We start from the raw sequence: 20,144 nt of genomic DNA on the forward strand, positions 1-20,144 counted from the left end.
CGCGAACGTCACAACTCTAATATCAATATTCAACGTTTTATGTTTAATGAGGTGGCCGGCAAGATGGCGGACTGAGTAGTCAAGCTGTTTCGTGCTCTCACAAAATTTCCCAAGTTAGTTTAGCTTGATACGTTTTTTTTCCACCTCCACCTGCTAATACACATACCCAAAGTTGTGGTGCCGATATGGAAGATCATTGTTACGAAATGGAAATAGCTGTAGGTTCGAGCAAAAGGGAGAGAGGAGCTGATTCTGATCCACCCACACCGAGTAAACCCCAAAAAGGGAAAAAGTCTAAAAAACCAACAGAGAGTGAGGAAAACGAGGTGCCCAATTCGGCTATTCTGGATGCAATTAAACCCTTGGAACTAAGGTAGATTTACAGCACGAAGAATTAAGCACGCAAATGAAGCAGCACAGTGCGATGATTGCAAGCGTTGCTAAATCCGTCCAAATAAATGCGCAGGAGTTACGAGAATGCAAAGACAAAATTAAAATGATGGAGAAACAAATTGAAAATCTATCCGAAGTCAATAATGATCTGAAAATTCGTGTGCTGGAAGAGGAAAGATATAAGAGAAGATGGTGTCTTCGCATAAAGGGTCTCAAGGAGAACTAAAACGAGCGCATAAGAGAGGATGTGATTCAACTTCTGGGCAAGATAACGCCTGAGTTTGCTTCTACTATGGAGGAGGCTGTGGATGTCGTGCATCGGGTGGGAAGAAAGGAGACCGGTCGTTCGAGAGAGGTGATAATTCTCTTTACCCGCAGATTGGTGCGGGACGAAGTATGGAAGAGAACCAAGTCGTCATCGGTGTGCAAAGAAGCTGGCATCCGTTTTGCCGAAGACCTGACGAAAGAAGATAGACTATTGAGACGTGAATTATGGCCAATAATCGAACAAGCCAGGAAGGAAGGCAAGGCGGCTGGGTTTAGAGGTCCATTTGGATATATCGAGGGTAAACGTATCTCTTAAAAAGGGTATTGACTGCTTCTCTTTGATATGAGGTGAGGTGGGGTGATAAAGGAATGGGACTCTGTTTTTTCTATCCCACAAACTCTAAACGTAGTCTACATCTTTATTTGGATTTACATTTTTAGTGTTTGTATTCAATTTTAAGTTTTATCTGTTTAATTGTTCATGTTCGTGTTAAAATCTGATATCTCATTTTCTTCTTTAAATTGTAGGGGTTTAAAGGACTCAGTTAAGAGAAAGGCAATTTTCTTATTTTGCAAAAGTCAAAAATCACATTGTTTTTTTCTACAAGAAACACATTCAGAGTTGGCAGATGTTACCTTTTGGAAAAAGCAGTGGGGGGATGTTATGTTATTTAGTCATGGTTCAAATCGGTCTGCAGGGGTCGCTATATGCATGAATAAATGCCCAGGCAAGATTATTACACACAGGGCTGATGTTAATGGCCATTGGCTTGCAGTGGTCCTACACTTAGACGAAATATTTTTCATTTTAGTTAATGTGTATGGGTATAATGTTCAAACCCAGAATAAAGGTCTGTTGGAGACATTAACAAATGTCATAAGTGACTTAAAAACTAGTTACCCTACAGATTATATTTTAATCGGTGGCGATTTTAACATGACACCAGATGAATACATGGATAGACAACCGTCTAAATTTGATATTTCTCATGTTAACAGTATTATTCAAAATTTCTGCTTATCCAATGGATTAATTGATATTTGGAGAAACTTAAACCCCACTGCCAGACACTTTTCGTGGTTTAAACCGAATGCCACTTCAAAGTCGAGAATTGATTATTGGCTCGGATCTGATTCTCTTTCAAGTAATGCGACTAAGTGTAATATTTCAGGTGCCCCCTTAACAGATCATTGTGTGATCAACCTAATCTTAGAACAAAGAAATAAATCTTGTAATACTAGAGGCTATTGGAAATTTAATGCAGACTTATTGAATCATACTGAATTTTGTACATATATTAAAAAAATAATCGCTGAATTTAAAGTAAAAAAGATGCCAAGTGATATCAAATGGGAATATTTAAAACATAAATTAAGAGAATATTCAATGACCTTTAGCAAAAATCTGATGAAAAAGAAACGTAAAAAAGAATTCCAGTTAATACAAGATATTAATAAATGCTGTTGTCAACCTAACATGTCTGATGAAGATAAAGAAAAACTTATTAAGCTTCATTCCATTCTAGATGAACTCTATATTAAAAAGGCAAAAGGGGCATATGTGAGATCCAGAGCTAAGTGGCTGGAAGAGGGGGAAAAAAATAGCTCATACTTCATTAATTTGGAGAAAAGACGACAAGAGAAAAATCCGATCAGTAGTTTGATTGTGGACCAAGTAGAACAATTAAATCATAACTTAATAGTAAAAGAGGTGTTTAAATTTTACTCCAATTTGTATTCCTCCTCTTTTTCCTCTGTTAATTCTAATTCTTTTTTTCAGATGATAAAAGATAATATACCATCTATTGATAGTGTATTTAAAGAACTATGCGATTCAGACATAACCATACAAGAGCTTGATGCAGCGATTAAACAGAGTAAACCTGGTAAATCAACGGGTCCTGATGGGTTAACCACAGATTTTTATAATTTTTTTTGGGATGACCTAAAATATCTTTTATTTGAAGCCTTACAAGAGTGTATAAATAATATTGAATTATTGCCAACTATGAAACAAGGGCTTATAATTTTGATACCAAAGCCAGGAAAAGATAAAAGGATATTAGATAATTTACGCCCCATAACACTACTTAATACTGATTACAAACTGTTAACTAAAGCACTGGCTTCCAGATTAAAAACAGGAATAGCACAAATTATTAGTGTGACCCAATCAGGATTCTTAAAGGATAGGTCAATTCATAATAATATCAGGTTAGTTTTTGATTTGATGGAATATGGTCATTTAATTGAAGAGGATGGATTAATTTTATTTCTGGATTTCTATAAGGCCTTTGACATGGTGGAGCATTCTTTTATTTTTCAAACTCTTAAACACTTTGCTTTTGGTCCTAAATTTATTAGTATTGTTGGAATGCTTTATAAAGACATAAACAGTTCTGTAGCTCTCACTCAAGGTACATGTCCAAGATTCAAGGTTAGAAGAGGCATCAGGCAAGGTTGTGGATGTTCTCCTTTATTATTTATTATGGTAGCAGAAATGTTGTCTATTTTACTCAAAATGGGAACCATATCTGGCATTGATTTTGAAGGTAATAATTTTATTGTCAGTCAATTTGCTGATGATACTACTCTTTTTTTAAGAAATGAACAGCAAATACCCCTAGCACTTCAATTAATTAAGTTTTTTTCAGAAGCTTCAGGTTTAAAGCTAAATATGTCAAAATGTGAGTTATTGGCCATTCACAATCATCCTAATGTAACATTATACAATATCCCAGTGAAAAATGAAGTCAAATATTTAGGTATCTGGTTATTTAAGAGGATGGATAATTTAGAACATTTAAATTTTGATAAAACCTTGGATAATTGTAAATTAATAATGAATACTTGGCTACAGAGAGACATAACAATTTTTGGAAGAATTTTATTGACAAAAGTAGAGAATCTTTCTAGATTCATCTATCCATGTTTCTCTTTATCAGTTTCTGCAAAAAGGATAAAGGCAGTTAACAAATTAAACTTTGATTTTATATGGAAAATGAAAAGTCATTATATACGTAAAAATGATATGATTAAAGATTATGAAGAAGGAGGTCTTAAAACGATTGACTTTGATATTATGAATGGGGTCATTAAACTTAGATGGTTGCAGTCTTTCATTAATGATAAGTCCTCTTTCTGGTTTGAGATTCCTACTATCGTATTCAATAAATGTGGTGGTATAAGTTTTCTGCTGCAATGTGACTTTGAACTTTCCAAACTCCCTGTAAAACTTTCTGCTTTCCATCAACAAGTATTATTATACTGGAAATTGATTTTCAAGCATAACTTTAGCCCTCATAATATGTCAATCTGGAACAACAGATGTATAACTGTGAACAGAAAATCTTTGTTTATTGATGAGTGGTGGCAGAAGGGCATATGGTCACTAACACATGTAGTGGGCAATGGGGGAAACATTCTGAGCCATGTTGCTTTTTGTGGTAAATACAATATAAGTTGCTCCTCTAAAATGTATGAAAAAATTATCAAAAATATTCCATTACAGATGCTTAAATTAGTAAGTGAACATCTGAAATATTCAAGGATAATACCTAAACTACAAGAACTTATTCTAGAAAATGTAAGCTTTGTTGACAGAAAATGTTCAAACAAATTCTTAAGAGACTGTTTAGTACATCAATGTTTTCCAGGACCAGTATTAAGGAATTATATTTTTCGTCATTATGAGAAGAAAGAAGTGTGTAAAATTAGGACCAATTTTCTTTCATTTCCTGTTAATCCTAAATGTAAAGAGGTACACTTTAAAATTCTGAATCATATATATCCAACAAAATAATTTTTAAGAATGAGATTTAATGTTGGGGATTCAAATTTATGTCAAATATGTAAGGTAGAGATAGAAACGGTTGAACACTTGTTTTTTCAGTGCAGTTTGGTAAACAAATTTTGGAATGATGCATTGAGATGGATGCAACAAAGAATACCTGTAAGGTTGATACTGTCGTGGGAATTTATTAAATTTGGGCTATTAATAAAGGATAAAAAGGTATCTTATGTAATTAATAATGTGTTGCTTTTGTTGAAATTTTATATACACAAATGTAAATTTTTCAAAATCCCTCCAAAATTAGTGGTTTTTAAGGAGGAATTTAAAGTATATTTGGAGACTGTGAGAAGGATGAAAAGTCCTAAAGCAGTGTATTTGTACTCCTTATTGGAAGACTTTGATTTTATTAATTGAATATTGTCCTACTCCCCTACTTTATATTTTTATTCGTTCATTTTTTCTTTTTTTGTATTATTATTATTTATTTATTTATTTATTTATTTATTTATTTATTTATTTTTATTTGCACCTTGGCTTCAATTTTTACTTGCCTGCTGATGAGAATATGTATATTGTAATGTAATATCTGTATGTACGCTCAGGTTTGTTTGTAAATCTGAAACTACGAATGCCTTTTTTGTTAATGTTCTATAAATATGGCAATAAAAAAAAATAAAAAAAAATAAAAAAAAACGTTTTATGTTTAATATATCAAAATATTATTTATGCAATTGTAATTGCAGGTTAAATGCATTAATGTCCTGCATTAAAAAGTGTGTAAAGAACAATCCATTATGCCGTTATTTGTTTTGTAATTAGAAAAAATCATTTATATAAAAACAAGTGGATTTCCAAAACAAAATTATTTCATTTTTGAAATTACTTTATACATAAATTATACATTGTGAACTCTCTGTTGTTTTGAATTACCAAATTATTAATTATGGGTCATTATTAATTGTATTGCTTCTTACCGAACAGATTTAAACGGAAGTGAAGTGAGCATCTCTATGCCCGACTCCCTTTGACGCTTTAATATACTCTTTGTTACGAAGTGTGTTCTTTGAAGGGTGCAGGGAATGACTTACTAAATGTCATCTTGACAACGCTGCGCGTGCGTGCAGCATTCAGCATTCCACCAGTTTTTGCAAATAAATATTTATTCCTGTCATTATTTTATTCAAATATTGTTTGATTGTGTCTTATTTACTATGAAACTTTTTCAAACTTAACTTATAAGCTTACGATACCGTCTTAAATCACGTTTCTATCACTGACGAAAAAAGTTTTTGTCTAACATTAAAATAGACATATTTAATTAGCCTATTTTGCTTACGTTTGTATGTAAACTCGAAATCAACCCCAAATTTGCTTAAACGCATCGCAAGATCTCCTAGCCGAAGATCACATTGATCACAAACGGAAATCTCTTCTCTGAAATGACCATCGCATGTTCCCTTCGCTAACGCACTTCTGGAAGAGCCCTTCGTGAAGGGAATCAGTTCTTCACTTTCGTAGGGAACGTCCTGTTTTTGTAAAGTCTACGGAACGACTCTACAAATGGCGTTCCCTTCCCGAAGTGCACTTCAACCGAGCTTGTGGCTGTCTAGTGTACTTCATCGTAGGGGGATTAGCTCAGATGGTAGAGCGCTCGCTTAGCATGCGAGAGGTAGCGGGATCGATGCCCGCATCCTCCAATCTTTTCATCTTTCTGCAAAAATTCTGGGAATTATAACGTTACTATTATTGGTTTACAATCATAGACTGTATAAAAACAGTTTACAATACAGATAAATATTCCACTAATAAAACAACCAGCTACCTTGAAATACTATGCAAATATACTCGTTCTAGATCACATGTTTGTCTAAAAAACATTTACTTTGACTTTTATGTATAATAATAAAAAAAATTGATACTAATAAAATACTTTATCATAAAACCGATTGTATATATATATATATATATTTAAACCACATGTTTGGTCAATTTTAAACATGCATTGTTTTAGGCACCCTTTGGTATGACGTATCTTAGTGTGAAACTAAGTCATGTATTCGTCATGTATAACAGCATATAAAATACATTGATGTGGAGTAATACACTGACATAGACATGGTAATAACCCAACAACAATAATATTTAGGCAACTTTAAATCATTTTATTTCAGAAGCAACAGGCTGGTTCCGAATGCGGAAGTGGGCGTGGAGTCCCACCGGAAGTTGTCATGTTCTGCGCTGAATGAGAACCAGAAAAACGTTCAAACGTGACCACGCCGAGCAGAGAAAATACAAATTATATCAAGGTATCATTTGTTTTCTAAAAAAAATATTATTCATAATGCACCGTTTAATAGTTTTACAGGCTCAATTCCCGTTTGCGTTAAAGCAGTATTTGTTGTGAAGCTACCGGTCTTCAGAGGCCTGCTTGCGCTCTTTGTTTCAGACTGCGCTTTCATAAGAGGCTCAGTAGATGCTGGTATTGATCCATAGCAAACATTAGTCAGTCAGATTAGTAATGTTATATATTAAAACGGTTTCTGAGCCAGCTGAAGTGGACACCGCTAATATAAAGACTATAAATAGTCCCGTGTGCTTGCAGTCACTGCTTCTCAGTCTCTGACTTTTGGTGTTTTGTTCTCAGTATTTGTTTTCTTCAGCAGTAATGCATTAGCGCTGTATGAACATTTGTCCTAATTTGTTTTTCTCTAGATCGAATCAGATTCATTGTGTTATCATGGCTGATGATGAAGGATTTGTCGTCCGTGTTCGGGGTTTGCCTTGGTCGTGCTCTGTAGAAGAAGTGTGCAGGTTTTTTTCAGGTAACAATGTGGAGTCTATATACCGATCCACATATTACTCTTGAGTATTTTAGCTTTAAAGATAACAAAAAGTTTGCATTTCTCTTTTCAGGCAGCAAAATTGCCAACAATGGAACAGCCGTCCACTTTACCTACACACGAGAAGGCAGACCGAGTGGAGAAGCATTTGTGGAGCTGGAGTCAGAGGAAGACCTGAAAATTGCAATCAAAAAAGACAGAGAAACAATGGGGCATAGATATGTGGAAGGTAAGAAGTTATGTACACTACTGTTTAGAAATTTGGGGTCAAGAAATGAATAGACACATAATATTCATCAAAATAAATCTGAACTTTTTATAAGAGAATCCTGAAAAAAAAAAGTTTTCCACAACAATAATATGCACAACTTTTTTTTTTTTACTTATAAAAAAATGTTTCTTAAAGGAGTCATGACCCACAATTTTCACTTTTCCACGAGAATCAATGTATGTTATGATTGCCTAACGATTATACACTGGCCGGGAAGCCGATATTTAAAAGTGAAGCGTTTGTTTACCTCAGGGTTTGTAAAATAGCCCACGTGCACGCGCACTCAAATACGAGATTTTGATTTCTTCCCCGTCTTGACGTCAAGACGGGGCAGGATATACCATATATGGACACCGCAGCAGGAAGCTCGCCCCTTCCCCTCTCCCCCTCATATTCAGTCACGAAAGATGCTGGAGTAGTGCACACGTGAGTTGCTCTGTGGTTGACTGCCAGAATAAACATGAAAATGTGTTTTCTCTACCAAAAACGGACCTAGCTATCAGAGACCAGTGGATTAAATTCATTTTTAATGACGCGGTTCCTTCAACCCTTCCACTGGCTTATCCTTACGTGTTTGTGCTAAACATCGTACGCCGAAATCCTTCACAAATTTGGGGAAATATCAGGCGAAGTTGGCATCGAAGCTCGGGAAAAGCGCCATTCCAACAAAATTCCCTGCAATTGAAACGGTAAGACTGTGTTTTTATTGCTCTACTGTGTTTAACAAACAGCATCTACTTTACTTTATGTAACTTTATGTGCGTAGATAGTTCATATACATGTATGTGTGACTAGTACTTAGTATATATGCAAGCGTGTTTCATATGTGTGCGTGAATGAAGTTTGATTTAAGCCCTAAACGGCGCTGGCCGGGAAGCCGGTCGCGTTCATTCACAACTTGCCCATGATGTCAGTTTGTAATGATATGCTAAAGCGTTACCTGCGGTGTCAACACCCCTCCTTCCTGCAACCAATCAACGTGCCCCTCATTTGCATTATTATAATGACCGTCCACGGCTGCCAAAATATCGCATCAGATCTCGCGAGACAATAATGCCTACAGAGATAAGGGTCTGAGGAGCTTTGTGTTTATTTTTTTTCCAATTTTCTTTTTTAGAAGGGCCTGAAAGACTATAATACAGCCGTAGGTATCCAAGGTAATACGAGGGTATGACTCCTTTAAGCATCAAAACAGCACATTAGAATGATTTCTGAAGGATCATGTGAAACTGAAGACTGGAGTTTTGGCTTTTAAAATGTATACAAATAAAAAAATATATAAATAACATGAAACTGTAATTTCACAACACTACACTTTTATTGTATTTTTAGATCAAGTAAAGGCAGCCATGTAAAGTATAAAAAGGCTTCTTTAAAAGCATAGATTGCCACAGTACCCCAAAGTTTGAATTGTCCTCTTTCTGTTCTTATTCTCAGTATTCAAATCAAACAATGTGGAAATGGACTGGGTTATGAAGCACACAGGCCCAAACTGTCCAGAGACTGAGGGAGATGGACTGGTCAGATTGCGCGGCCTTCCTTTTGGATGTAGCAAGGAAGAAATTGTGCAGTTTTTCTCAGGTATTTTCAAACTGTTCCCTGTAGCCCTTCACATAGTCATCAGGAGAAGTAATGGTCAAGTGTAGTCCTCACTGAGGTGAATTTGACCATTCCCATGGTTGCTAGAATAATTTGACACATTAATTCATCAGTTAATCCAGCACTGTTGCCCTAAATTTTTCTCCTAATATCTTGGGATGGCCACTTTTTCATCAACTCTAAGCCAAGTTAGTGCAATGCTTGCCCACTTGTAAGCCATTTCCCCAAGTGGTGAAACTTTCCCAGTAGGTTTCATTGCAACATGCTTTTGTTTTCATTTCTTATTTGCATTCAAGAAAAGAACAAAACAGACTCTGTAAATGGGAATGTGATTTATTTAATATGTCCCCATTGGGGTTATCTGTCCTTGGGTTGAAGGGTTGGAAATCGTGCCAAATGGGATAACATTGCCGGTGGACTTCCAGGGGAGGAGTACGGGGGAGGCCTTCGTGCAGTTTGCTTCACAGGAAATAGCTGAAAAGGCTCTAAAGAAACACAAGGAAAGAATAGGGCACAGGTGGGGATAGATGGTTGGATGGTTAAGCTGTTTTTCATGTGGTAAACACCTACTACAGTAAACATTCAAAATGGTATGCAACCTGAACTTACACATGGACACGGGGGCTCCAAGGGCCTTGAAGGACTCCTACTGTTTTGTTTTCCTATATGTTTTTACTTGTCATGAATATGTCCGGATTCAAAAAGGCTGAATGCATTTTTAGTGTGTTCTGTGTAGCGATGGTGCACTTGGGCATCATTGGAGTTCTTATTCTAAAGCATGTAAATAAGTGCCTTGCAGCAGCCAGTTTGAATACCACTTCATACTGGATTGTGTAAGGGGTCGATATTTACTGTCATACTGAAATAAACGTTAGTTTAATGCACGGATGGCACAGCAAACGGATAGAGCAAAGATATTATTAAAGGAATAGTTCACCCAAAAATGAATATTTAGTGAATGCTTATTCTCCTTCAAGGTGTCCACGATGTAGATGAGTTTATTTTTTGATTAGAACAGATTTGGAGAAATTCACCAGTGGATCCTCTGCAGTGAATGGGTGCCATCAGAATGAGAGTCCAAACAGCAGATAAAATCATCACAATAATCCACACAAGTCCATTCCTTCAACTAATGTCTATTGAAGTACAAAGCTGGGCGTTTGTAATAAATCCATCATTAAGGTGTTTTTTTTTTACCTGCAATCTTGCTTTCTCCAGTAAATAGGTTGTCTCAATCAGGAGAGAAATATGCACAGATCAAGCAATGAAAACAGTTAAGGAAGTTTTATGCATTGTGGCTTCACATTTTGGCCAGAATTGAGCATTTAAAGTTAATATGCCTAATGATGGATCCATTGGTAAGCAAAATTTGTTTAAATGAAGAAATAAACTCCTCTGCATCTTGGAATGCCTGAGGGTGAGCGTGTTTTCATTTTTGGGTAAGCTATTGAAGGTATAATATATATATAAATATATATATATATATATTTTTTGTTAAAACTGGCCAGATGTTTTTTGTTTTTTTTTATAAAGCTCTAGAATGAACACACATTCAATAAGATGAAGTCAAGAATGTGCTAATATCAAACTCTAATGCATGTATAATGTACATGTAGCACGGGGGAATGTTCACAATATCGTACGTTTTTTTTTGTTTTGTTTTTTTTTTTACTTCTGAACAGGAGTGTTCTGTGTTGTTGCATTGCTCCTTAATTCTCATCTGTATGGTTGTAGGTATATTGAGATCTTTAAGAGCAGCCGAGCTGAAGTGCGGACAAATTATGAACCCCCACGTAAAGGTGTGGGCATGCAGAGACCTGGGCCCTACGACCGACCCAGTGGAGGAGGCCGGGGCTACAACGGCATGAGTCGTGGGGGATCCTTTGATCGGGTGCGACGTGGAGGATACGGTGGAGGTGAGACCAGCTTCTTTTCCCAGTTTGTCACATTTTTGTGTTTTAGCCATCCTGCATGTGCTTTTTTTTTTTTTTTTTTTTTTTAAATAGGAGTGTCAGATGGACGTTATGGTGAAGGTGGTAATTTTCAGAGTACCACAGGCCATTGTGTTCATATGAGGGGACTGCCTTACCGGGCAACAGAACCCGATATCTACAATGTGAGTTGGGGGTGTTTGATATGCATGATTTTTATATGAAAGCTATGGTCATTTTGAAATACATTACATTTGGATATCAAAAATGTTTAAATTAAGTAAAAAAAATTCTGTGCAGTTTTTCTCTCCTCTGAACCCGGTGCGTGTGCACATTGAGGTTGGTCCAGATGGGCGAGTAACTGGCGAGGCTGATGTGGAATTTGCGACTCATGAAGATGCAGTGGCTGCCATGTCAAAGGACAAAGCAAACATGCGTAAGTTAGGTGTAACCTGACTAGAAGGAATTGCTTTTGTTATTGATATTAAATATGAGAATTTTACAATTTTTAAACCACTTTTTTCTTTTCAGAACACCGTTATGTTGAATTGTTCTTAAACTCAACAGCCGGGGGCAGTAATGGGGGCTACGGAGGGCAGATGATGGGGGGAATGGGTAAGTAGGAATATTGTGACTGTATATGCAGTTGAGAAGCTGTTATAATTAATGTCACAGAAATCAAGGTTTCTACAGTCTGAATTTGTTGCTTTTGTAAATGAAAGTAGTTTTTGTTTTCCAATACAAATATCAAACATGCTTAAATCAAAATACATTTACTTCACCCAAATTGAAGATGAAGTCTTGTTTTCTGTGAAATTGGACAAAATGGAATTTTGAAAATTGAAATGAAAATATTTTTTTTGTTTACATTTTTAGTTTAAAACAAGAAAGAATGTCTGTTCTTGGGGTTTTAACTTGTTTGAATTGCGTAGATGTTTTTTTTTTTCTGAACCCATTGGCAGAAAAAACCCACAAAAAACATTTATTTTTGTATTTATTTTTCTCTTAGGAAACCAGTCGTCTTATGGACATGGAGGGCAGCAGATGGGTGGAGGCTACACTGGAGGATACAGCAACCAATCCAGTATGGGAGGCTACAGTGACTACAGTGCGTTTTACCATTGCACACTTTGTATTGTATATTTTCAAAATGTTCTTACTTTTCTGGTTCTCACACATTTATTTCTGTACTTCTACAGATAGCCAGGGTGGAATGAACAGCAGTTATTATGGTGGCAGCCGTGGATCGGTCGGCATGAATGGCATGGGAGGGGGCTGGGGCATGTAGATGCTCCTGAAAAAATTTGAGTGTTGGGTTGTCTCGATTTTGCTGAGGCCTTCTGGTTTTTGTTCTTTGTGACGATGACTATGGGAAGAATCAGATTCACTCCTTGTCCACCTGTACTTTGAACCTTGGAATCCGTATTATATTTCCTGCAATTCCTGAGTTGAAGGGTCAGCCGTTGAGCTCAAGTCATGCCGATTGTCCTCTACCCCACTAGTCATGCTTGTAAATATCCTCCAGATATATCGTTCAGAGACTGTAGAACGCCGGCCTCACATGGCACAAGGTGCTGCATCTCCACTTTTTTTTATAATGCGAAAATAACTTTGTTGAATGATTTTTTTTTTTTTTTAAACTGGAAATTTTTTTGTTTTTTTGTCTGGCTGCTTCACAAGGTGCATATTTTAATTTTCATTATTGTAGATGTCACAATCCCCTCTGTTGGTTTGTCTTTAATTTCTCATGGTTAATAAATATTCACCAATGTATTGTCTCTGCTTTATGCAAATGTTTTCTTTTTTGTGTAAGCGGTTACAAAAATTATTACATCAAAGCAAAGATCCAACAATTAATTTGTAAAGACCAACCAAAATAAAATTAATGGATTTCTTTAGCCAGTCCTTTCTCATGTTTATATAGTAGATTTTAATTTATGATTTATGACTGCTTTTGATATATTTTTGAGCACAAGGTGGTGCCAGTGATCCAACTGCGTATGATCTCGTTTATTAATTTGAAATAATACATGCACATGCATGTACTTAAAATTAATCACTGACAGTTTTATCTTGGTGTATAAACACTTGTTTTAAGCTCTTTGATTTAATTTTTTCCCATGGCATACAAAAGTTAGACAAAATACTAAAATTATAAAATTTTGAGAGCATCTTGACCAAATATTTTACAGATGCTATATATTGGTTCAACTGCTGAAAAATTCATAGCAGGTCTAAATTTGTGGATACTCACTAAACCAGCTATGAGTCGGTCATACTAGTTTTAAATTTAATCTGTTTTTGGAACAAAGGAGTTGGTCAACCAGTTAAGATCTAGAAACGAATTACCATCTTAAAATTTATTTATTATTACCTCTGTCCCCTTAAATTATTGTCGTGTCAAATTCTGGACCAAATTGACTATATTACAATATATTACCTTTATCTTACGTGCTCCTGATTATTGATTAGGTGTGGCCAGTGATTCATAAAAAGGAAGTATGTGTGGGTCTATATAACTGCACCGGCGCGCGCCCTCCGCACGAGACTTTTGACACAGTCCCCAGCACACGCGTTGCGTCCAGATCTCGGACGTTGCTGGAGTCATCAACTTCTGATCTTGTAATATCTCGGATTATACTAAAAGGAATATGAATACATTACGAATCACGGTCTTTCTCGTCCATTGTCTCGGTAAGTGTTTTAAACAATGGCTTCTTCATAAAATATGCTGTTGTAACACGTATGGGAGTGTGTGGCACTTTGTTACACAGGGTTCTTTCAAGCGACATTTTTTATATTAAAAAAAAAATAATAATATATATATATATATATATATATATATATATATATATATATATATATATATATATATATATATTTTATATAATGAGTTGCTGTTCTAACCAGTTTTGACATTACTCATTTTATTCCCTGTTTATTCCGTGGTTTAATTTAACATTTTACACTGCACGCGACGCTTATCTATCTATAATCATCGTCTTTTTTTCTTTTACATATTGACTGTGTGCAAGATACACAGAATATTTGTTTTATATATCTATAACGTGTCTTGTTCTGTTCCAGTGCTACTCAAGGTGTGCAGTGGCGCTTCTGTGGACCGGTATGAGAGTGCCAAACCCAGAACAACAGTGGTCAGCCTCTTTCACACACTAGAGAAAACAAACACAACAGGGCACCAGGTCGACAGAGCGACAAATGATTATGATGATGAAGATTATGATCTCTCTGTGGATTATGACTCAGAACAACCAAGAGGTAGACTTGCTTCATTTCTCTGAATGCAATTTTTAAAAGTGGTCAGCCAGTGCTAATACAGATGTCGTCTGAATAAACACACATTTTACACAAGTACTCCAAAAATATATTATACTATATTATATTATATTATATACTTTTTTTTTATTAAAAAAATGCACATTCCAAACTTGGTGGAATGACTTTGCATTAAATCATTAAAAATAATCAAATCAAGTGTTGCATATTTGCACAGGAAATGCTAGCGAACGTGTGAATATATGAACTGAGTGTATTAGACTATTGTACAATATTAGATCATCGTGGACTGACATCATCGCTCTTTCTTGATCAACAGTGGCATTCTCCACCAAACCCAAACATCCGTCAGCGATTCCCACTACTGAGAAGAAGACGAAAAAAGGAAAAAGGAAGGGCAAAGGAAGAGGAAAGGGAAGAAAGAAGAACCCCTGTCTGGAGGAATACAAAGATTTCTGCATCCATGGAGTGTGTCAGCATCTGAAAGAGTTGAACACTCATTCTTGTGTGTGAGTTTCATGCCATTTATATTATGGACATCTTTTGTTTTAGGCTTAACCTGTGCCAAAGTGGCTTACAAGTGAGGAAAAAGCCTATTACAATTTACAGTTTGAATAGCAGATCAGAACAGCACAAAATTAGAGCCAAAAAAAAAAGTAAACCGGTTAGAGATACAGTAATGGATTTATTGCTTTTACCGAATTGGAGTTTAAACTAAATTAACTGATTTGGTCTCTTGATATGATTCTCATGTTGTGCACTTGAACTAATTTTGATCTTTTGGCTGGTGCTTCTTACAGATGTCAAGTGGGATACTCAGGAGAGAGATGCCATTTATTTACGCTTTCGGTTAGTAAGAAGGAACCGCGTTACAGCCGGACCACAGCTCTAGCGGTCATAGCAGTGGTCCTGTCCCTCACGTGTCTCACAGTTATCGCTATTCTGCTGGCACTAAGGTAGGTTCTACCTTATTCATTATATTATTCTTAATCATTAAACCATTGTTGTTGTGAATTCCTTAAAAAGTCAGCATGTTTTTCTTACAGGTACCACAAAAAAGATGACGCTGATGAAGAAAGTGCAGAAGTGATAAGGGAAGAAAGGTAAATGGTTCTCAAAGATGGCCAGGTTTTATTTGTTAAATATTAAAATGAATGTAAAATCATATTTATTACTGTTTTACAGGAAGGAGAAACCCAAAAGGACAGATGGCACTGAGGAAAAGCAGGGGCACAATTGCTAGATTTCTAGATCCTTACTTTCAGATGTCCTGCCATCCTGGCGGCTGTCTACACTGGCAGGAAGGATGTTTTGAACGCTGCTTCCGTACAGTGTTCTTGTCAATCTACTCTCCTTGTGGAGATCATACAGAGAGGACTGAACCGGGTGAATGTAGTGCAACTTTAATCAAGTTGCTTTTTTGTTCGTTGCTTATTTATTTATTCTGAAAAGGGCATTTCTGGTTCCTGGCATCAGTCTAAATCTATAGTACTGTCGGAAACGCCACAAAGCACTTGTAATTATTTATTCATAATGTATTGGTTATTTATTTTGATCTGTAACAGTTGTCTACTGAATGCACTGTAAGTTTTGTAAATGTGTTTTTTATTGTGTAGATATTTATTATTGATAGATCCAATCAAATAATGTTCTAATAGGACGGAAGTTGCATGAAAGACTTTGCAGTCACATATTGAAGACCCCTTAGTAAAGTTTTAATAATATTATCGCTAAACTGTGAAGTAAATAGATTTTCGGAGCTCTAAAAATGCAATCAATTAAATCACGTACTGTGGTGAAATGTCAGATTCAGGGCTTTGTTGGTCTTACTGAGAAAGTGTAGCTTAAATTAAGTGGAATGGAATATGTTTATCAAAGTATTTTAAGTGCTATGTGTAAAATAACAAGATTTCATTTACTAATTTTAATTTCAATGATAACCAAACATTTTCAACCAATGATATTACTGTTGTTTCACTTTAATAAACAATTGTGTAATAAACATTGTGACTTTCTAAGTGTCTGTGATTGTGTTTTCAGTGTTTATATTAGTAACTCTTGAAAGATGCAGGTCTTCGATTTAAGTGCATAAAGTCGAGATATGTTGATTATGTAAAGGCATTTTGTAAGGTTTAAAAACTACTGAGAGGTCACTGGGGTGAGTATGGATATAAAAAAAAAATTGTTGTTACATATACATTTGCATACATGTTGATAATTACGAGGGTTTTCTTGAGCAATGTCTCCCTGAGGTGAAACATTCCAGATGTCGTGCAAAATTTGCTGTAAAAATAGAAAGGGCAGCACAAATGACATGCTTTTGAAACATTTGTGGCATTGCGAGTGTAACAGCATTACATATTTACAAATACATTAGCATCGCATTAAATACTTTAGTTTTCACGCGTTTATTATCTTGTCACTTGTGTACTGTGCGATTCCTGTGCTGCACTATTTTGGGACTAGGGCAGTCTATAAACATACCGTGCTGCCTATCTAGAAAGAATTTTAGAAAACCATCTGTTTATTCTAAACCGAAAATGCAGTCGAGGAAGTACGCTCGCAAGGGTTTGTGACCAGCTTGCGCAAGCGCAGTGACTCATTCCACTCAGCATCATGGCGGCTCCCGTAGACCTCGAGCTGAAGAAGGTACAAAGGGGTTTACAGATTTATTCAAAGAAACTAAACGGTTTAATTGCTTCGTCATTATACATTTATCAAGTAAAGTATTTTTTTTTAAGCTCTGCTAGATTCGAATTCTAGTAAAATCAATGTGATATACCAACATGCAACCTCGGTGCATTAGAAACCTGTTCATTTTTATTTATTTAAGTCAAAATATCACAGACATTAAACTTTTACTACTGTGAATCCTTCATAAATTAATATGTATACATATATAAAATGGTGTAGGAAGCTTGCGGAATATACCTCTCATTTTGTTATTATTATTTGACGTTAAATGTGTTGCTGGTTAGAACTACGACATTTTTTAAAATCAAATTTATGGTTACCATTTTAAACTTATTGCAAAAATAGAGAGACTAGTTTAAAGTTTCTGTCATTGCAGCACTTTAGTCCATATACAGTGCCCTCCATAAGTATCGGAACAGTAAAGACAAAATTGCTAATTTGATTAAATGTGCAAATAAGATTAAAAAACGAATATGTGACAAAACTACAGAATGTCACATTTTATTATTATGTCTTTCGACACATACATGTTTTAGCAAATAAAAAGGACAGCACTTTTAGAGTTCATCCCACTATTTGATGTGAGTATTGTATTGGAACAGTAAAATTGACAGTTGCAGATTCCTTGCATGCAGTCAGAGCAGTGAGTCTGCAACCCATAGACATCACCAGACTCTTGGTCTTATGCTTTGAAATGCTTTTCTCCAGCCTTTTATGCAGCTCAGTTCCAACTGTTGCTTGTTTTAGGGAGTTTCTGTCTTTAGTCTCCTCTTCAGCTGGTGAAATTAATGTTCAATCAAATTTAAATCTGGAGATTGATTTGGGCAATCTAAGACTTGACATTTCTTTGCCCTGAAAAAATCCTTAACTGAACTGGCAGGGTGTTTTGGGTCATTGTCCTTTTCCAATATGAAGTGCTTTCTAATGAGTTTGGTGGCATTTTCTTGAATATTGGTAGCCAAGATGATTTTGTACCCTTCCAAATTCATTCTGCTGCTGCCATCATACATCAAGTCATCATTAAAATTAAGAGGTTTTGTTCTAGCCCATGACACCACCTCCACCAAGCTTCACAGATGAGGTTGCATTTTTAGGATCATTGGCAGTTCTCTTTTTTTTTCCACACTTTTGTTTTCCAATCACTTAGATAAAGGTTCATCTTTGTCTCATCGGTCCATCAACTCCGTTCCAAAACTCTGCTGACTCAAACTTGTGAAGAATCTTGCCTTTCTATTTTTGGTGCTGATCAGAGGTTGCTGATGTCGCCGGTAGTTTCCAAACTCTTGATTTCTCCATGCCCTTTGTTTTTCCTATACTTCTAATTGATTTCCTGTTTTCTTTTAGTATCCAAATTGCTTGCTTTTCTTGCAGAGTCGGCTTCCTAGTGTTCATCCTGGTTTGTGTGTGTCAGCGTCAAACGCAAGACTTCGAATGAAGAAGCAATGGACATAACTGATAAGACATATTCCCTACTTTTAATATCTGTAGAATAATGCAACAGGACACAGCTGAACACTTAGAAAGACCTGTGAGGCAACTGTTCCGGTACTTATGCTCACATCAGATAGGGAAATGAAACTCAAAAAGTGCTGATCTTCTTAGCTGGTAAAACATCTTTGTGTTGAATCACCCGATAATAAAATGTGACATTCTGTGGTTTTCTCTCATATTCATCTTTTAAACAAATTTACAGATTTCTTGACTCTACAGCAAACAGAACAATTTTGTTCCAATACTTATGGAGGGCACTGTAGTTGAGAATGTAGTAACCTTCTCATTCACATTCAATACAAACATGTGTTTAAAGGCATGAGAAGAGTTGATGATATTGCAGTTAAAACCTCATTTAACTCAAACTGCAGTTCACACATCTGTATGCCACAGGCCTTTGCAGAGCTGCAGGCTAAAATGATTGACACCCAGCAAAAGGTGAAGCTGTCTGACCTGCAGATTGAACAGCTGAGCCGCATGAAGAAGCACGCCAACCTCACGCACGCAGAGATCACGTCACTCCCTAACACCACCCGCATGTATGAGGGAGCGGGACGCATGTATGTACATTTAAAATCTGTCCTAAATTATAATTTTTTACTCCATTCATTGTTTTGAATGTTCATTCATTGTTTATCCATTCATTATTTCTCACTTTTTTCCAGGTTCATTTTACAGTCAAAAGATGAGATCGCCAATCAGCTTTTGGAAAAGCAGAAGACGGCGGATGAAAAGATCAAAGAGCTTGAGGTAAGTTAGGTGTACAAAACATGTCTGTTACACATTGTCATGCACCTCGAAGCTGTGTTACTTATCAGGTATATCAAGGGCAGCTGTGTCCTAATGGTTAGAGAGTTGGACTTGTAATCTGAAGTCTCGGTGCTGACAGGAGTTGTAGGTGGGGGGGGGGTTAAATGAACAGCACTCTCTTCCACTCTCTCAGTGCCTTGAGCAAGGCACTGAATCCCAAATTGCTCCCTGGGCGCTGGATCTATAGCTGCCCACTGCTCCGGGTGTGTGTTCACTTCTCACTGTTGTGTGTGTGTGCACTTGGATGGGTTAAATGCAGAGCATCAGTTCCGAGTATGGGTTACCGTACTTGGTAAATGTCATGACTTTCACTTCACTTTCACTATACTGACTTACATGTCTACATCTGGGACCCATTCTTTAAACGTCGCTAACTCAGTTAGCTGGATTTGATTGTTGATGATTTGGCGTGATCTTGGATTGGTTGGTTCTTCGAAGCTCATCCCGGAGTTGCTGTCATAGCAACAGGTCCTTAAGCTGAAACCTGCTCAGGAGCAGGCTTATTTCATGTAAACAGAATTAGATTGCATCTGTCCCAGCCACTGCTTTATTAGAAGAGTACCCTACTGATCCAGGCAAAGTAATTTACAGTAATAGTAATTTACAAATTCATAAAAAATATTCTAATGTTGTGTATTCATCATCTATAACACTATAGACACAGGCAGGTTTACTCATTGAAACATTTGTTAGTGATGAAATAATGACTTTAGAATTGTATTGGAGTCTTACACACATGCTATACAGTTAATCTGAGC

General features: G+C 36.2%; 3 protein-coding genes and 1 non-coding gene across 4 annotated transcripts in view; all 4 read left to right on the top strand.

The window, feature by feature from the left end:
- Nucleotides 1-6,077: 6,077 nt before the first annotated feature.
- Nucleotides 6,078-6,150, top strand: trnaa-agc (transfer RNA alanine (anticodon AGC)). Its single transcript has one exon. It is a non-coding gene; the product is annotated as a tRNA-Ala (tRNA).
- A 965-nt stretch (nucleotides 6,151-7,115) lies between these two features.
- Nucleotides 7,116-12,865, top strand: LOC132117325 (heterogeneous nuclear ribonucleoprotein H-like). Its single transcript, XM_059526555.1, has 10 exons — nucleotides 7,116-7,275; nucleotides 7,367-7,522; nucleotides 9,002-9,145; nucleotides 9,542-9,680; nucleotides 10,898-11,079; nucleotides 11,170-11,279; nucleotides 11,395-11,530; nucleotides 11,626-11,709; nucleotides 12,104-12,202; nucleotides 12,294-12,865. Exons 1-10 carry the CDS (start codon nucleotides 7,134-7,136, stop codon nucleotides 12,380-12,382), a joined length of 1,281 nt encoding a protein of 426 aa, XP_059382538.1. The 5' UTR covers nucleotides 7,116-7,133; the 3' UTR covers nucleotides 12,383-12,865.
- Nucleotides 12,866-13,625: 760 nt separating this feature from the next.
- Nucleotides 13,626-16,279, top strand: LOC132117340 (proheparin-binding EGF-like growth factor). The gene is made up of 6 exons (XM_059526577.1): nucleotides 13,626-13,788; nucleotides 14,182-14,373; nucleotides 14,711-14,900; nucleotides 15,192-15,347; nucleotides 15,438-15,494; nucleotides 15,577-16,279. The coding sequence occupies exons 1-6, from the start codon at nucleotides 13,746-13,748 to the stop codon at nucleotides 15,632-15,634; spliced, it is 696 nt and encodes a 231-aa protein (XP_059382560.1). The 5' UTR covers nucleotides 13,626-13,745; the 3' UTR covers nucleotides 15,635-16,279.
- A 664-nt stretch (nucleotides 16,280-16,943) lies between these two features.
- The window catches only part of LOC132117341 (prefoldin subunit 1-like), a 30,867-nt gene continuing 27,666 nt past the window's right edge, over nucleotides 16,944-20,144 (top strand). Inside the window, exons 1-3 of the mRNA XM_059526578.1 lie at nucleotides 16,944-17,040; nucleotides 18,970-19,136; nucleotides 19,242-19,326. Of these exons, the coding sequence (XP_059382561.1) occupies nucleotides 17,008-17,040; nucleotides 18,970-19,136; nucleotides 19,242-19,326 (285 nt within the window). The 5' untranslated portion in view covers nucleotides 16,944-17,007. The remainder of the gene's footprint in view (nucleotides 17,041-18,969; nucleotides 19,137-19,241; nucleotides 19,327-20,144) is intronic.

The sequence above is a fragment of the Carassius carassius genome, chromosome 36 (assembly GCF_963082965.1).
Source record: "Carassius carassius chromosome 36, fCarCar2.1, whole genome shotgun sequence".
NCBI lineage: Eukaryota > Metazoa > Chordata > Actinopteri > Cypriniformes > Cyprinidae > Carassius > Carassius carassius.